At 38.4% G+C, this 15,608-nt stretch overlaps 1 protein-coding gene across 13 annotated transcripts in view; it reads right to left on the minus strand.

Moving 5' to 3' along the window:
* tenm4 (teneurin transmembrane protein 4) overlaps positions 1-15,608 on the minus strand; it is a 218,941-nt gene that overhangs the window by 120,608 nt on the left and 82,725 nt on the right. For 12 of the 13 annotated variants that reach the window (XM_015030423.1, XM_015030419.1, XM_015030420.1 and 9 more), the window contains one exon: positions 10,064-10,285. The exons of the other annotated variant lie outside the window; for it this stretch is intronic. In XM_015030423.1, the coding sequence (XP_014885909.1) occupies positions 10,064-10,285 (222 nt within the window). The remainder of the gene's footprint in view (positions 1-10,063; positions 10,286-15,608) is intronic. 13 annotated transcript variants of the gene reach the window in all.

A 15,608-nucleotide genomic window follows, 5' to 3' on the forward strand; every position in this document is an offset into this window, starting at 1 on the left:
TACCTGATCCCAGAAGCCATTCATATGGTTATGCTAATTTGATACAGAGATGGCACAGATACACAGCAAAATATATCTAAAGGACAAATGAATCCCTGCTCCAGAAGGCATCTACTGCAAACCAAAACAAACATTTTACATCCTGGAGCGTGACCATCGAGCGATTGCAGACCAACAGCTAATTCATCTCTGCAGCACCTTCTTTTCCTGGGGCCATGTTCTCAATAATTATAGATTGTACATTTGCCATGTACCATCAAATGTAAATACCTGCAGATCTCTACACTAAACATGCAATTTAATTCTCAGGGCTTTGGGTGCTTTCATAAATCTATCTGGATTAGTGTAAATGTGAACACGCTGTGCTGTATATTTGCAAAGTCATAAACATGTCAGGAAAATTACACTTATTTTAAGTGACTTATAAAATAGCAATACAGTGTCTCCATTATTCATAGTTTTTATGAATGTAGTAATATTTATGATTAATGCAACCTCATTTTTAAATAGTTTCTCAGCTTTTGTTTGGGAGACAGACAGCTTCTCTTTGTGTAAGCTTATTTTTTCTTATTTTCCAAGCAACTTACAGTATATGTTGAGGTTAGAGACAATGAATGACCCTTTGGCATTAATGCTGCAAATTTATCTCCAGGAAGATATTCATCTTTCTACATTTTTTGTTGTTTTACTATTCATTTTAAAAACAATTGGTAATATTGCTATATGAAAAAATTCACTTTCAATAGAATTTTTCCTTGTTTTTTTTTCTTTTTGTTTTGTGTGTGTCCATTTTCTCTATGCTCCCTTGCTTTGAGGAAAATAACCACCCAGCTGGTTGGACGTTTTTTTTTCCCCCTAGTTGAATGTAGTTCTTTCTGTTGTGACACACCATACATGCTCAGTTTGGGTGCTTGTCATTTCATTCATTTGCAGTTGTGGTTGTTTTGTAATTGACTTCTCCAGGTATGAAATGGTGCCGTCTACCGCAGGATGATTCAAACTGAACAGTCTGTACTTTCCCCTTTTAACCCACTTTGACAACCTACGATTTAAATGAAATTTTCTATATTCTACTTATAAAATGCTGTCAGAAAATATGTCTGTATGACTACACATAAATGGACAGACTATTGCCAAAAGTGTTTGGTCAGTTTCTTTTACACATCTGTCATTGATACACTTTGTGCAGCTTCCAGAGCTTCAACTCTTTGTAGTCTACAAGGTTTAGGGGGATTTTGTAAGGAATTTCAGAAGACTTTTTGGGCAAAATAATTATGAGGTCAGACACTGATGTTGGACACTATAGTCTGGCAGTCAGAGTTTTGTGCAGCCCAGTCAAAGTCTTCCATATCGTCCACTGAGCTAGCCTTGTGCACCAATGCAGAGTCATGCTGGAACAGAAAGGTGGGATCCCCGAACTGTCCCCATAAAGTTGGGAGCGTGAAATTGTCCAAAACATTTCGGCATGCTACAGGATTAGAAGTTGCATTTACTGCAACTAAGAGGGTGAGCCTAACTCCCGAAGAAAAGCCCTACACCATAATCCCTTTTGCAGAAAAAAAAAAAAAAGTCACAGTTGACACAATGCAGTCATGCAAGTACCATTCCCCTGGCAACTGCTACAGCCAGACTTGTCCATTAAATTTCCAGACAGAGGCATGATTCATCACTCCAGAGAATACTGCTCTAAAGTCCAGTAGCATGGTTTACATCCCTGCATCCATCCTGTGCACTGCTTGGAGCCAGTTACAGAAGCTAAAGGTGTTGTTGTCACTATTCTTAAGGCCATTCCTATTGATTTTGAGCAAGAATAATCTGTCTGTAAATGTTTCCACTGAGGAATCTTTTAGTTAATTTATTTGACGGTGTTCAATTTTTCTGTTTTCACTGCAAATGTTCTGTAGTGTCTGTGTGCTGGTGCCAGGCTTGACCAGCATTGTCCTGCAAAAGACATATTCAATCTCAACAGGATTTCCTGGGGAACAAAAATAAAAAAAAAAAAAAAAAAAAAGAAAACTTAAACAAATGCACATTTGTTACTGTATTAAGGCTTTGTTGCTTAGCCCTTCAAACCTACTTGAGAAAGCTATCTGTACACACCTACTTAGAATAAGTATGTAGCATCTGAAGACATATTGACTCCTAAAGTTTACATTAAAAAAGTTTGCTGAAAATGAGAAGCTGGTCCACAATGATAATGAACAACTTATAAAATGCTAAAAACAACCTCAGAGACTCCTTAAGATTGAGATCGACTGTCTGATGGTGTGCAAACATGTCGTTGCCCTGCAATACACATTTTTCCACAGCCAGGTAAGTACATGTTAGACCTGTAGCACTAAAAATATTTTTTTTAAAGAAAAAGGAATGAGAAATAAAAGTGTTTGTGGGATAAAGCACAGGGCAGCATGACCCGCGCAGATGTGGCGATTCAGCAACAATTATTCACTACTATCCAAGGAGTAGGAGAGAAAAAAAAATTAATGGTTTTCTATTGACCTGCTTTGCACAACAAAATTGCCAAGAAAAGGAGATTCATTTGTTATCAGAGAGACACAGAATAGAGACTTTGGTACAATGGCCAAAAACATTCACATCGCATTCAAAGCAGAGGCCTGATGATATCCTTTCAGTGTGGGGAATGTGGGGGTTTCATTTTTCTTCCTAACAGATGCATGCACCGGTTAAGGCCTCCCGATGCTTTCTGAGACAAGTAATTAAGGCAAATCCACTTCATTAGCTAAAACCTCATCCCCCACACCAAGAAACAACAGGAATATCTGTCTCCTTGTAAGTTGTTATAATTGCTCACACAAAGATGTCCAGTCAGTGAGAAAAAGCCCAACTAAGCGAAGTATAGTTGGGATTTTGTAATATAAATAAAATTACTACTGATATATTCCAAAAATATTTTAGAATAGTTCACCTGATGCAGAAATGTCCATTTGCATGGGAAACAAGTTGTTGTTTGGCTGGTATGAAACCTCCTGCTGAATGTATCTAATGGTTTTGTATTAATCTGAATATGTTAGCGGTGAATTAGACTCAGTTGTAAATTACTGAAATGTGTAAACATCTTTTGATATTAAAATGCCAAATTCAAGAGGTAGTTCACATTTGTATACAAACACCCTTTGCTCTGCCAGTGCTGTTTTGTCCTGCCAAATTTTCCTTCTAACAGGTTGATGTTGAATGCAGTGAATACAATTCAAACACCCAGGACATGGTCCAAACTGGACATTTGACAAGGCTGAATTAGAATGACTAAAAACTAGCATTTGTGTTATAATTTTGTTTTAGCAGTTAATTAAAAAAAACGAATAGATGTTTTCTTTCCTGAACTATAACTTTTTTTATTTGCAGACAATCGATGATGTAGTTGGAACAAAATTATATGGGACTAAAATCAGCAATATACTAGGTGGAAATGGTTACATGCACTGTAATCCAGGAGCAAATCAGCCTTTTGTTAAAAAGACTCAAATTTAATCAGACGCCTGTCTTCCAGATGTAAGATTTTGTAGGGACACAACTGCTTTAATTTCCACAGCAGGAGTAATCAACAACAACATAAACACCAATCAATATACAGAGCAGATCAAAAAGCTGCATGCAGTGCTGCATGCTCTTTCAATTGTTACACATTTAGTTTGATGCTTGCGCCTGTTAACTGAAAATACCAAGACTAGAAGTATCTCTGCAAAATACTCATATAGAACGTATTTCAAACTCAACACATGATAAATACCTACATTAATTGGGGATGACAGAAAATCTTGTCAGGAAAAGTTTATTTATTATTATTAGACGTCATTTAGTCTGAATTCTTAACTTTATTTGACATTCTCTGTACCGTCTAGGGAAATGCATATTCGTGAACAACGAAAGTGAATAGCATCCACAACACGGACGGCCCCATCTGATGACATAAAGTGATAGGATATGCCCTAAACATCCACTCAGCCCACTGAGGTGCAAGTCATTTGATGGAGAATTAATCAAAAGTCATCCAGCACCAATAAAAATCAGCAGATCATCCCCGATGGCTAATCACAAGAGCAAAATTTCCAGCTGAGTAAGGATTGTCTATAAAAATACAAATCGAATGTCAGAAACGCAGTGAAGCAGCACAACGTAGTGGCTCCGTGGAGCCGGATCTCTCTCCAAGCCCTGCTGTTTCCTACACCATTAAAAAAATCTGAGAGGAAGAGGCATGAGGGAATTCCAGCTGTCTTCCAAAGAACCATTTGAGAGGTAACAGGTACCACAAACACCACACTTCTCGGCTCTTCACCGGGTCTCCCTTAGGGAAAAACAAGTTCGTAGAATGCAAATAAAGCTTGATTTTTATTACCAACCAGAGGAAGACAGATGTGCTGTTTTTTAAAGAAGTAAAGCAAGCTGCCGCCAGGTTGCACAAAGAACACCAATTTATAAAAACTATTATAAAAGGGCCTGCCACAGTTTTCGACCTAAATCCATTAAGACCGGAGCTGGCATATGTTTCACTCGGCCTTCCTTAGATCTAATGGATTTTCTGTCATTCTTTGAGCTGCCTTAGCAAGAACAAGACAAGTGGTTATGTATGCTCTGTTCTGTATGTCACTCTGCTACAAATCCATCAAGAGCCTGGAGATTTTGTTAGAAGGCACAGATGGTCTGCAATTATCATACAATGAAGGTGATGCATCTAAATTTACGTCAGTGGAAAGAAGATATGTAGGTATCCTGAACGGGTTACTGTGAGCTGACAAACGGTGGCCTGAATATGATCGGACAAATTGCCTGTTGACTTCACTTTACTGATAACTTGCAGTGGATTGCAAAAGTGTTGGGAACCTTGGAACTTTTCACACTGTCGTTTAATAACCACCAACTTCAGGAGATTTTCTCCAGTTTTGAATGATGGAATGACTCCAAAAAGATGACAACATTTGTTAAGAGGAAAAAAATTGAGGCATGCATCAATTGCAATTTTTTTTTTAAACAAGCCTGACCTGCCGATTCCGATTTTGGTGAATGTCATTTTTTTTGTCTGAAAAGTCACTTAATATTTTATCAAAGTTGCTAAGTTGGCAATGGTGGTGTAACACGTGGTCTGCAACGCTCGTCATCAATGCATGGTGGGTAGCAATATGACTGAGTTCAGTGGTATTCTGCTAAAAGCCATGCTACTACAGCAGAACAAATGTTTACTGCTTTAGGGTTAGAAAACAAACTTTTTAGGTTCCAGTGCCTGAAAATGGCATCTCAAAAAACAAGACACTGTGGTAGCAGCATTGTGCTGTGTGGAGGCTTTTCTTCAGTAGGGAAAAGGGAGACAATCATACACGTCACAAATCTGACCTTTATGGCAGAAGGGCAAGAAAACCAAAATTTGACATTTTTGACCTACATTAAAAATGCTGTGTGACAATAAAAAACAGCCCAATATGAACATGAGTACATTCCAGGAAACATGAAGGCAGCAGCATAATATTGTGGGTATGCTCTTTCAGTGGGTCATGGAAGCTGGTGAGAGCTAAGATGGATGGAGCTAAATACAGTGTAATCATGGAAAAAAGGGGGCTGCAAAAGATTTGAGAAAGGGGTGTAGGCTCACATTGTAGCAGTAAAACGACCGTAAACACACACCCGGAGCTGTAGCAAAATGGTTTACATCAAAGTGTTGATGTGTTTGAACAACCCTGACTTAAATCTGAGTGAGAATCTACAGCAGCACTTGAAGCTGACAAATACGCTTCATTCAATCTGACTGAGTTGGGTATATTTCACAAAGAGGAATAAAACCTTATTGTTATCGGGTAAATTTGAAATGGTTTAGGGGTTACTGACACTCTCGCAAGGCTCTGTACATAAAGTGTTCAGGAAAAAAAAAAAAAAAAAAGAAAGAACAGGGTGCCATGTGTTGCTCATGAAATTATTATTTAGCCTCAGATAGTTCTATTCCTCGTGGTGTCTGCGGCTAAATTACTTTCTGGTGTGACCTCTTTTAACCACATTTCTCCCCCGTCTCTGCAGACTCAGGGGGGATGATTAAGCAGTTCAAATGAAGACTCATTTGAATTCACACACGGCTGCGTCCCTGAGCCTTCTGCTCAGCACAGCATTCCTGCTTGGTCAGCTGCGAGCCGCTCGGTGTGCCGGCCCTTTTCACCGGGGCGTCCGACCGCACTGAAAGCCGATACTGGCGACCCCATGCTGCTTCGCATTAAGAGATGCTAATGCGGGGAGGCTGCAGTGTCTGAGATCTTGCAGCCCAGCGTGGCAGCGGCCTCTAACTGGCATTCTCCCCAGGAAGAAGACCCTCGGAGAAAGCCGAAGGCCACGGAGAGACACATGCTTGACAATAGGACTGCAGGCTTCAGCGAGCAGCCTCATCAGCCTTAGAGAAACTACTGCTTAGTCTTCCCAGATATAATAATAATAAAAAATAAAACACAACTCTCCCTCACCCCACTCTGAAAATAAATAAAAAAAAGCACACAGCAGCCTTGGAGGCTACTAATGTGAATAATGATATGCCACTGAGAGCTTTCAGTTGTTCAAAATCCGCCAGAACATTTTAAGTCCTGCATTTGGGCTCCAAGACGACCTTGGGCGAATGTAATCTGAAAAGATAAAAACCACCTGTTTTTCTGTGGAAAGATTCCACTACGAAAAGATTATTAGAGGCATACGTATTCTTTCACCTTGTTTACTGACAATAAAAACATCTTTTTTTATTCTTTTCTGCTCAGATGACATTTCTCTTCAAAGCATGACTTGCATATCAAGACGACCCGATTTGAAATTGTCATCCTTTTTCGCCGTGGTGGTTTTCAAATACATATTTTTTTGCCACATGTAAATTCTGAAGGAATCTTGACATGCATGGTTAATTCCCAATTACATCCAGGAATATTTTCTAAAGCAAAAATGAAAATGTTTTGTAAAGAAAAAAAAAAATAAAAAATCGGGAATGTGCAATCTTTTTATTATCATTCTGGCGAACACATCCAATACCACACTCTCATTTTGTCACCTCTCACTACATTTTTGTCACCTTGTGAATATTAGATTTATTTAGCTCTATGTAGCAATGTCACACTGAACAACTTCCAATCAAGTCATTTCATTCTGCTGAAACAAGCTCTGATTGATAGAGTTATTTAGCTACATATATTATTTCCCAACAAAATAAAAAAAATAAAAAAAGGGGGAATGAACGTTGTGCTGTTCACTGGAGTGAAAGACTCATTTTTTTCCTATTAATCAAAAATGAGAGATACCCAGAATGGAATAAACAAAGTCACCAAGCTTGCTAAATATTTGGATGAGGCGCTGTAAATGCAGCGGGAGAAATACGATAGAGAGGAAGCTTATCTAAGTTGTGTGGATTAATTGAACAAAACTTGGAGATGCTTTGCTATTCTCCAAATTTTAATGAGAGCACTATTCATAAGTAAAAATGTCAAGTCTCAAAATGAAACATAACATCCCATTGGGGGGTGTGACAAACAAGATGAGATTTAAGCAACATTTTGGTAAAAAACTAAGAATTTGCAGGTCCTTGTTTTTTTTTTTATTGGTCAGTAGCATTGGTTCGATTAAGAAAGCACAGCAGTATGTGTGCACAGTGCCACTTACTAAAAGGGTCTTTCAAAGCCCTAATGACAACCAGAGGTAGCAACTCGAGCTGCAGAAATTCCTCCTTACTCCTCTTCCTGACAGCCTAAGGCTAAACTAAACGATCTATCCATGCAAATTACATTCATTGTTGTGAGAAACTTCTGCCATGGTAAAGGTCTTAGCCCCCCACCCCCACCCATATTGCCTACAGCCAATTGTGCCACTGCTGGGTGACCACAGTGTTGCTGCACAGGAATTACCAGGGAGATTTGCAGTGGGATTAATAACTCATTCCGCTGCCGACCTGAGCAGCCAGTCAGGACACTTCGGAGTTTCATATATTGAAAGCTTTCAACTAGTTAGCTTGATCAATGACTTAAATCATTCATGTTGTTTTAGGAAGACTGAAACAACATGGATGATATATATATATATATATATATATTTTTTTTTTTTCTTTTTTTTTTTAACAGTTCATTTATAAGAGTCTTTGTGGAAGGTCCAAGACCCACTTGTGGTTTTGGCACCAGAGGTTGCAGACCCTTGACCTATGCAAATAAAAACTGGTTTGATTTGACTGTTAATATAATATTTAAGGACACAACTGTTATCTTGAACTTCCATTTCTGTGGCCTTTAGAGGGCCACAGAAAAAGCACTGGCAGGCCAAACTTTGTCCACAGGCCATATGTTTGCATCACTGCATCACTGTTAATGTCAAACAAATATAATAACATGGCCAACCCAAAACACAAACACACACACACACACACAAACAGCAAAAAGATGAAAACTACCTTTGGTTATTGACATCAACATAATTATTTATGGGACCAAGACAGATATGTTAAAAAATGACTGACATCTAGCATGAACATATATCAGCATTAGCATCCCTGATGATATTGTTATTATTCTTTTGTTGTATTTAACAGGAACCTCTATTGAAGATGTTCTGCAGAAAAACTGGAATCTATTGGAATCGGTAGGCCTTACCTTGGCGAAAAATAAAAATTAAGTCTAATAAGTGTATCTTTACTTTTGAAAGCTTGTCACGAAATGGACAGAATCCCACATCATATGAATAAGTGCTGTACATTACCAGTATTGGCATTTATTGATGCATCAATCAATCCAGCAGGGATCAAAATCGATCATCAATTTCCCATGACTGGCTCCCAGTACAGCCCTTTAAATTCTGAATTTAAGTACTACTAGAAGTTGTTCCAAAAATGTACGTTGAAGTATACTGAGAAAGTCATTAGCTTGAAAGCATCAAGACTAAGAGCTTAAACTATTTTAATTTGTCTTTTCTGAGATTTGTAAAAGTTTGATGGAGAAAAGCAACGTATGCTTTAATAATATTCAATGAATAATTTTGAAATTTCCACACTTTCAGTTGCAAATATTTGTTCTTTAATGTGTTGAGTAATTTAAGGGGAAAATATGCAACTAGTCAGAGTTGCATCTGCCACGTCAGACATTAAAGACAAACATGAATCGGTATTAGCCAAAGACCTGCCTGATCCATCGCTGCCATTTTTAATTTACGGTACACATTTTCTTTTTGTAAAAGAGAAGATAACATCAGTGAGTGTAAAGTTCTTCTTAATCATCATCGATAACTCTCCTAATCTCTCAATCTGTTGATGAATTTAGAATATAGCAACAAGAAAAGAATTAAGAAATATACATCAAAAAACACAATTTTGCTCCTTTAAAAATCATGTCTGGATGCTCAAAATCGTCCTCCTCATACTTAAATCAGTACGTTAACTGCTGACATCATTTCTGACACTTTCAGCTTCCTACTTGGTAAACATACAGCTTTACAATCAGATTTTTTTTTCGTCAACTGTCAACACTGTGTTAGCACTTTGAGCTGAAATGTCATTCTGTCAGTCTGAATGAATGTTACAGTACCAGCAGGAGACTGCATTTCAACATAAAAAAAAACAAAAAAAAAAACAGCTGATGTTTTTTAATGAGCAACCGCACAGGGAGTCCATGAAGCTTTATACAACTAGGAAGACAGGATGTTACAGTTGTGAGTTACGATACAAGAGCCCGACGTTTCCACCTAGAATGTTATAACTTTTTCTCACTTATTTCCTATCCAAACCATCCAACAGAAATATCAATGACAAATCTTTCTTGCTCAACCAAAATCGCCCATCGCTTTGCTGTGAACTTTGCCGACCTCACTTCAGAGAGTTCTGCTCATTTCCTGAGGCTGCGTATCGACTCGAAGTTTCAGCTCTCTCTTAAGGTGCTTAAATAAAAAAAAAAGAAAAAAAAAAGAAGGACATTATCTTGCCCGTAGCCATCTGCATGACCTGTATCACAACACATCCAGGAGTGTGTGTGTGTGTGTGTGTGCATGTGTGTGGGGAGGAGGGGGGGGGAGCAGGCTGACCTCCAGAAAGCAGCAGTAAGTGTGAAAACCAACTCACCATCAGCAGTTGCAGCAGAAGGAGCATACAGGTTCCCTGAGCCAGTTTTAACTAAGAATGAATTGGGGCCAAACTCATCCTCAGAGTCAGAGTCCTGGGCTGGCTGAGCCGCACTGTTACCTAGCAACCTCCCGTGGTTCTCATTGGCTGTAATGGAAGGGGGAGGGTATGGGAGCTGCTCAACAGGGGAGGAGGAGGCGGATGAACAATGCAGCGGAGGACCTGTGGACCACAAACAGAGACAACACATGGGGGGGAAATGAAACACCCAAACATGGGCATCGTCACACAGAAGCAGAACACACACACACACACACGCGCACGCATACACGCAAGACTTAACTCTGACACTTCAAAAACAAACAGGGACACATCTGCCTTTGTCTCTGCCACCTCACTCCAGCTGGGAAGAACAATACAAACAACCAAAATGACTTTGAGAGTGAACAGAGAAGACATATGCCTGGCACCGCTTGAAAAAACACAAAAACTATGAAACACCTTTTTAAGATGTCTGTCTGAGTGGGAAAAAAAAACAAAAGTCTGGCTCCAATGTAAAGGGAATAAAAAAGAAAAAAAAATTTAATCCAAGAACAACATTCACTTATATTAGACCGAACTTTGAGTAAAGTTTTTACGTTTAAAAGTACATACTTTTACTTGTGCTTTCCAGAGTATAACTGCAGCAGTGTAAAGATGTGTAAGATTAAAATTGATAGTTATTAAGAAGACTTGATAAACCCAAGATGGCGCCTTTTCTTCCCTAACAGTGAGTTAATTAGGTTCTCTTCCAGCTTTGTTGGAGACAGTTCCAGTTCCTTTAAGCATGTTGTTTTTTGCGCTGACTAGAAGTTGTTATTTGGGGTAGATGATGAAAAGTTAGCTATTTTAGGTGTCAATAAAGTGTTTAAAAAATATGATGATCATGTATTCATCTGTACCTTGGCTAAATGTGTTGAAGAAGAATTGAAAATCATTCGATCCCAACAAATATCTGATTGCTTTGAAGATGCTGTTGGATTGCTTAGGGTTCCCTCATCCTCTTCAGAATTAATAAGCAAAAATGCTAAATTATTCTGCTGGTCTTTGGTTTTCTTTTTAAGCATTTAATAAATCAAAGACTAACAAACCAGAACACAAAAGTATAAAATAGTGGAGGGACAAAATGACCTCAATTTAAAGGTCGGATTTTTTTTTTTACTTTTATGTAAGAATAGGTTAATGCAATATATAAGATTAATTTATTTGGAGGCTTTTTTTTTTTTTTTTTACATTTTTACCACGGGCAGCAATTACTTTTGGAGTGCGGTGTATGAATAATAATCTCGTTCACATGGAGTGTGAGCCACTTGTTGTAAGGTGCCCTCCTGCACGAACTGGTCCTTTATGTTTCCTCCAAATTAACAGCTCTCCTTCTCCTCCACCCCACGGCGATCACACTGCCCACCCCGACTTAAAAGCTCATCATAAATAATTTGCAGTCGTGATTATCAGCAGCTTCTTTCTGCCGTTGTGAAACTTAGATTTTCACTCTTTTAAGGCTTATTGGTTTCAATCTCACACTGTTAGTCAATGGTAAATCTCCACATAGAGCTCCGTATTAATGTGTGATTAACTTCTGAAGCAGCTCTGCACCATGCTGAAAATGACTCTACTTAAGTAACACGACAACGGCGCGAAAAAACCATTAGTTCTGAGCTCTCCTGCATCTTCCCATCAGTCCCTCCGACTTGATGCTCAAATTCCTGCTGACCCGACTGTCATTCGTCAGAAGTGATGAATTTCTCCTCCTTCAGTAACGATCCCTGAAGAGTATTAAAACACGACTCACTGACTCGCATCTAATTAGGCAGCAATTAGTGATATTACCATATCAGGCGCAGCCCTACACAAGCTGTAAATGTCCACTGCCACAGAGAGTCACAGTTTGTGCTTTACATAAGCTTCAGCAGACACTTCATTTCGCTCTCAGTTTGTCTAATGCTTAATGGGCACGGGGACACAGCAGCCCTGCTGTGGGTTAATGACCGTGACACTGCTGTTGTTGAATGTAAACTAATGCATAGCCACACGAGGAAGAGGCATTTTTACTGTTGCTCCCCGTTTCCCTTGGATACATATCAGGCACTTCATTAATTTGTGTCAAAACAGCAACACTGCCGAACCCTCTTGACATGCTCTCATCTGCCGCCGTTAGAAAGTAACAAGACTCTTCTTCTTGACGTGAAAGTTTCTCTTTTTCTCTCTCCCGCTCTCTCTCTGAGGCTACTCATTATTGGGACAAAAAAAATAAAAATAAAAAATTATTAAGGTCCACTAAAAACAGGCAAAGACTTAACCTAAATTAGGTCAAGGTAGTTAAGTCCTGCAGCCGTTGGTCTCGCGCACAAAGGTTTGACTGTCTCCCTGTGTTTAATTAATGCGGCCTCGGCCAGTTCATGCCCAAGCCACGTGCAACCTAAGGCGAGACACTGTGTCTGCGCAGGAGGAGAGAAGATGGCCAGAGAAGTTTCCCCACCTGCCACAGTTAATTGCTTTCGCCTTCACTCACTGTATTACAGCTGCGAAGAGAAACTTTTACTTAGAAGCCCTTGAACCGTGCACGACTGCTTTCATTTCTGACAGTTTTGGGAAGAGCCTCTAACTGGCTGGTGGGGGATCCGCTGTAAACGCAGATCTCCTCCCTCTGTATTTAGCGACTTGATTAGCTTGTTAGCCACCCAGTTGAATACACAGACAAATAAATCTGACAGTGATCTGTGGGCTAAACAAAAGCCTGCTAATGACATCGGAGCATTTGTTTTGTTTTGTTTTTTTTTCTTTTTTTTTAGCTTTTGTTTCCCTGAAGGCAATGCAGAGGTGATGCATGCATTTAACCAATGCTTTTTCTTTCTGGGAATATCGGCAAAAAATGCACACTACAGTAAATATGAGCTGATTTATTCTATTTACCATTAAAATACCTTGCTTTGCCTTAAGTTAGACAACATAGTACACATAATAAAAAAACAAACAAACAAAAAAACAATGTCAATTTTATATTAATAGACAGTTTAGTGTAAGGAAAAAGTGCAGCAGAAAATGGCACACCAGTAACAGCGGTAACTAATTATTTTAGGGAGTTGGAAGCAAAGCCCATTCAATACTTTGGAAGTGATTAATAACGTGTGGACTGGAATCAGCACTTCAAGAGCAACCACATCCAGACGTATCTAGGACATGAACTGCAAATATGGTATTCTTTATGTTTAAGCAGCTTCTGGTGTCATGGTTTCGGTTTTATAGTTTTCAGTATTACTAACTCTATTGCTGATTTTAACTTACTTCGGTCAGAAAGCAGACAGGACATCAGTAGATTTTAAACTGACTGCTGTACATTCTGTGTACAGAATAAACCCCATTTGCTGCATCACGAGTAGAAAACGTGAGGAGAGGAAGCAGAACTGCTATGTAAACAATCTCTCCCACTTCAAAATAAGAGCACAAATATGAACTTCTAACCAAAACTTTAACACATATGTCAAACCTCAGTCAACTTAAAGTTTATAAAACAGCCAAATAAATTAGAACTTCAGAATTTATCTGGAAAAAAAAATAGTGGAAGCTAAGTGTACTAAGCTTTTTCAAAGTTAGGAAAATCTCTAAAATGAAAAATAAGCTCAGCTATTAGCACATTAGTTGATTAGAGGAAGTGTGCCCACTAATGCATTTGGAAATCAGGGGTGTCAAATGAATCCAATTGATCTAAAGTCAAATGTAAGGTTTCTTCAGGAAGTGATGATATGGGAAATTGTACCATTTTTTGTTGCTCCACTGTGTTTTATCAGGTCCAAAGTCAGTACTGCTATCTACAAGGAAATTTTAAAGCAGGTCTTGCTCCCATTTGTTAAAAAGCTTTTTGGAGATGCTGATTGCTTTCACCAGAATGGCTCAGCAACTACGCACACTCCCACTACTGCCTGGTTTAATGACCATGTTGTTACTTGATTGTCCAACAAATTGTCCATAGAGAATCTATAGAGTATTATCAAGAGGAAAAACAAGTGACACAGGGTGATCACCTCAACATGACATCATGCTGAGGCTGTAATTCATGCAGAAGGAGTTCAACTGCACATTACTTGGACGTACCTTTCAGTAAGGGGACATTTCTGCATAACTTAGGTCATGAATTATTTAACTGTAGTCTGAGATATTCAATTCTGAGTTTTCATTTGCTCTAATCCATTACTTTCAAAATGAACAGACATAAACACTGGACTATGCCACACTGTGGGAAAAGGATCTGTTTGGGTTTACTTTTTTAAATTGTAATAATGAAAATAATTAAGCCTTTGGAGATATTCCAATTTATGTAGATGCAACTGTAAACATCGTGCATTTGTTGTTGCGAACTTGTGCCGATGATTTTAATAGGGTCAACATATTGTGGCTATACTTAGTAGCTTCAAAGCAAATCAAATTTAACGACCTATAGCGTGTCCCAATAGTTAAGCAGCAATGCACAGAGGACATGGGTAAAAATGCTCCTGGCGTCTGAGCTGCAGTTTTATTCCAGTTGGCTGAATCAATACTGCATATTTTTTTCTACAATTCCCATCTAGCAGTGTTGAGCTTGTCTAAAGGAAAAGAAATAATCTTTCATTTTCTGTTTCATACAAAAATATGGAAACTTATATTGCTATTATGTAATATGGAGAGTTAATACCAGATGGATAAAACTAATTGGGTTCATCACAAACTTCTTTAATTATCATCAATCTGCAAAGGGCTATTTAATCTTTTCCTCATGTCAATGTATTTATATTTCCACTGGACCAAACTTTACAAGTCCAGTTCTGTTGACTAAAGTTCTGGTCTTCTTTATGTTCTTGTACTGTGACAAATAAAACAAGAAAGTTGGTCAGAATGAGACCGCAGTTATTACGTTGTCTACACCACATGCTGATGGTTCTCTCTGACCAATCAGAGGTCTGTAGTTTCTCCCCGTACTCATATGGTACCACTTTGGCTCAGCTGAACCTTGACCGAGGCAGTAATCAAAACATATATTAATGTCAGATGAGTCTTTACTATCTCCAATGTCTAAGCTAAAAGAAAACACAGAAACGGTGGACCGTGTAATGCAAACGAGGTCAAAACAGCAACATTTTCATCTTCAGAAATAAGAATCAGAAATACTTTTCAGTTATTCTTCAGATAAACTCTTCAGGATTAAACTAAACCACATGTCTTTATATTACTCTTCGAAACGTACCTCCACTGACATTTAGTTATTATAACTTAATATGCACGTACTTCAGATCAGTAACCAACCATTTCAATAACAATCAGCCATGATAGTTATTGAAATTGTCGGCAAAGTAAATGTCAGACTTATATAAATCATTTCACATATATGATGTACGACTCACATGAAAAACATAAATTACTATATTCATTCAAAAGATTTTTTATAAAATCAAAATGGAAAAACCTCACTGTTTCTGAGTTCAAACCTGCCATCCATCTATCCATCTATCTATATATCTATATATATATCTAT

Source organism: Poecilia latipinna, unplaced genomic scaffold, assembly GCF_001443285.1.
Source record: "Poecilia latipinna isolate Pla-1442-1.1 unplaced genomic scaffold, P_latipinna-1.0 Scaffold181, whole genome shotgun sequence".
Taxonomy (NCBI): domain Eukaryota; kingdom Metazoa; phylum Chordata; class Actinopteri; order Cyprinodontiformes; family Poeciliidae; genus Poecilia; species Poecilia latipinna.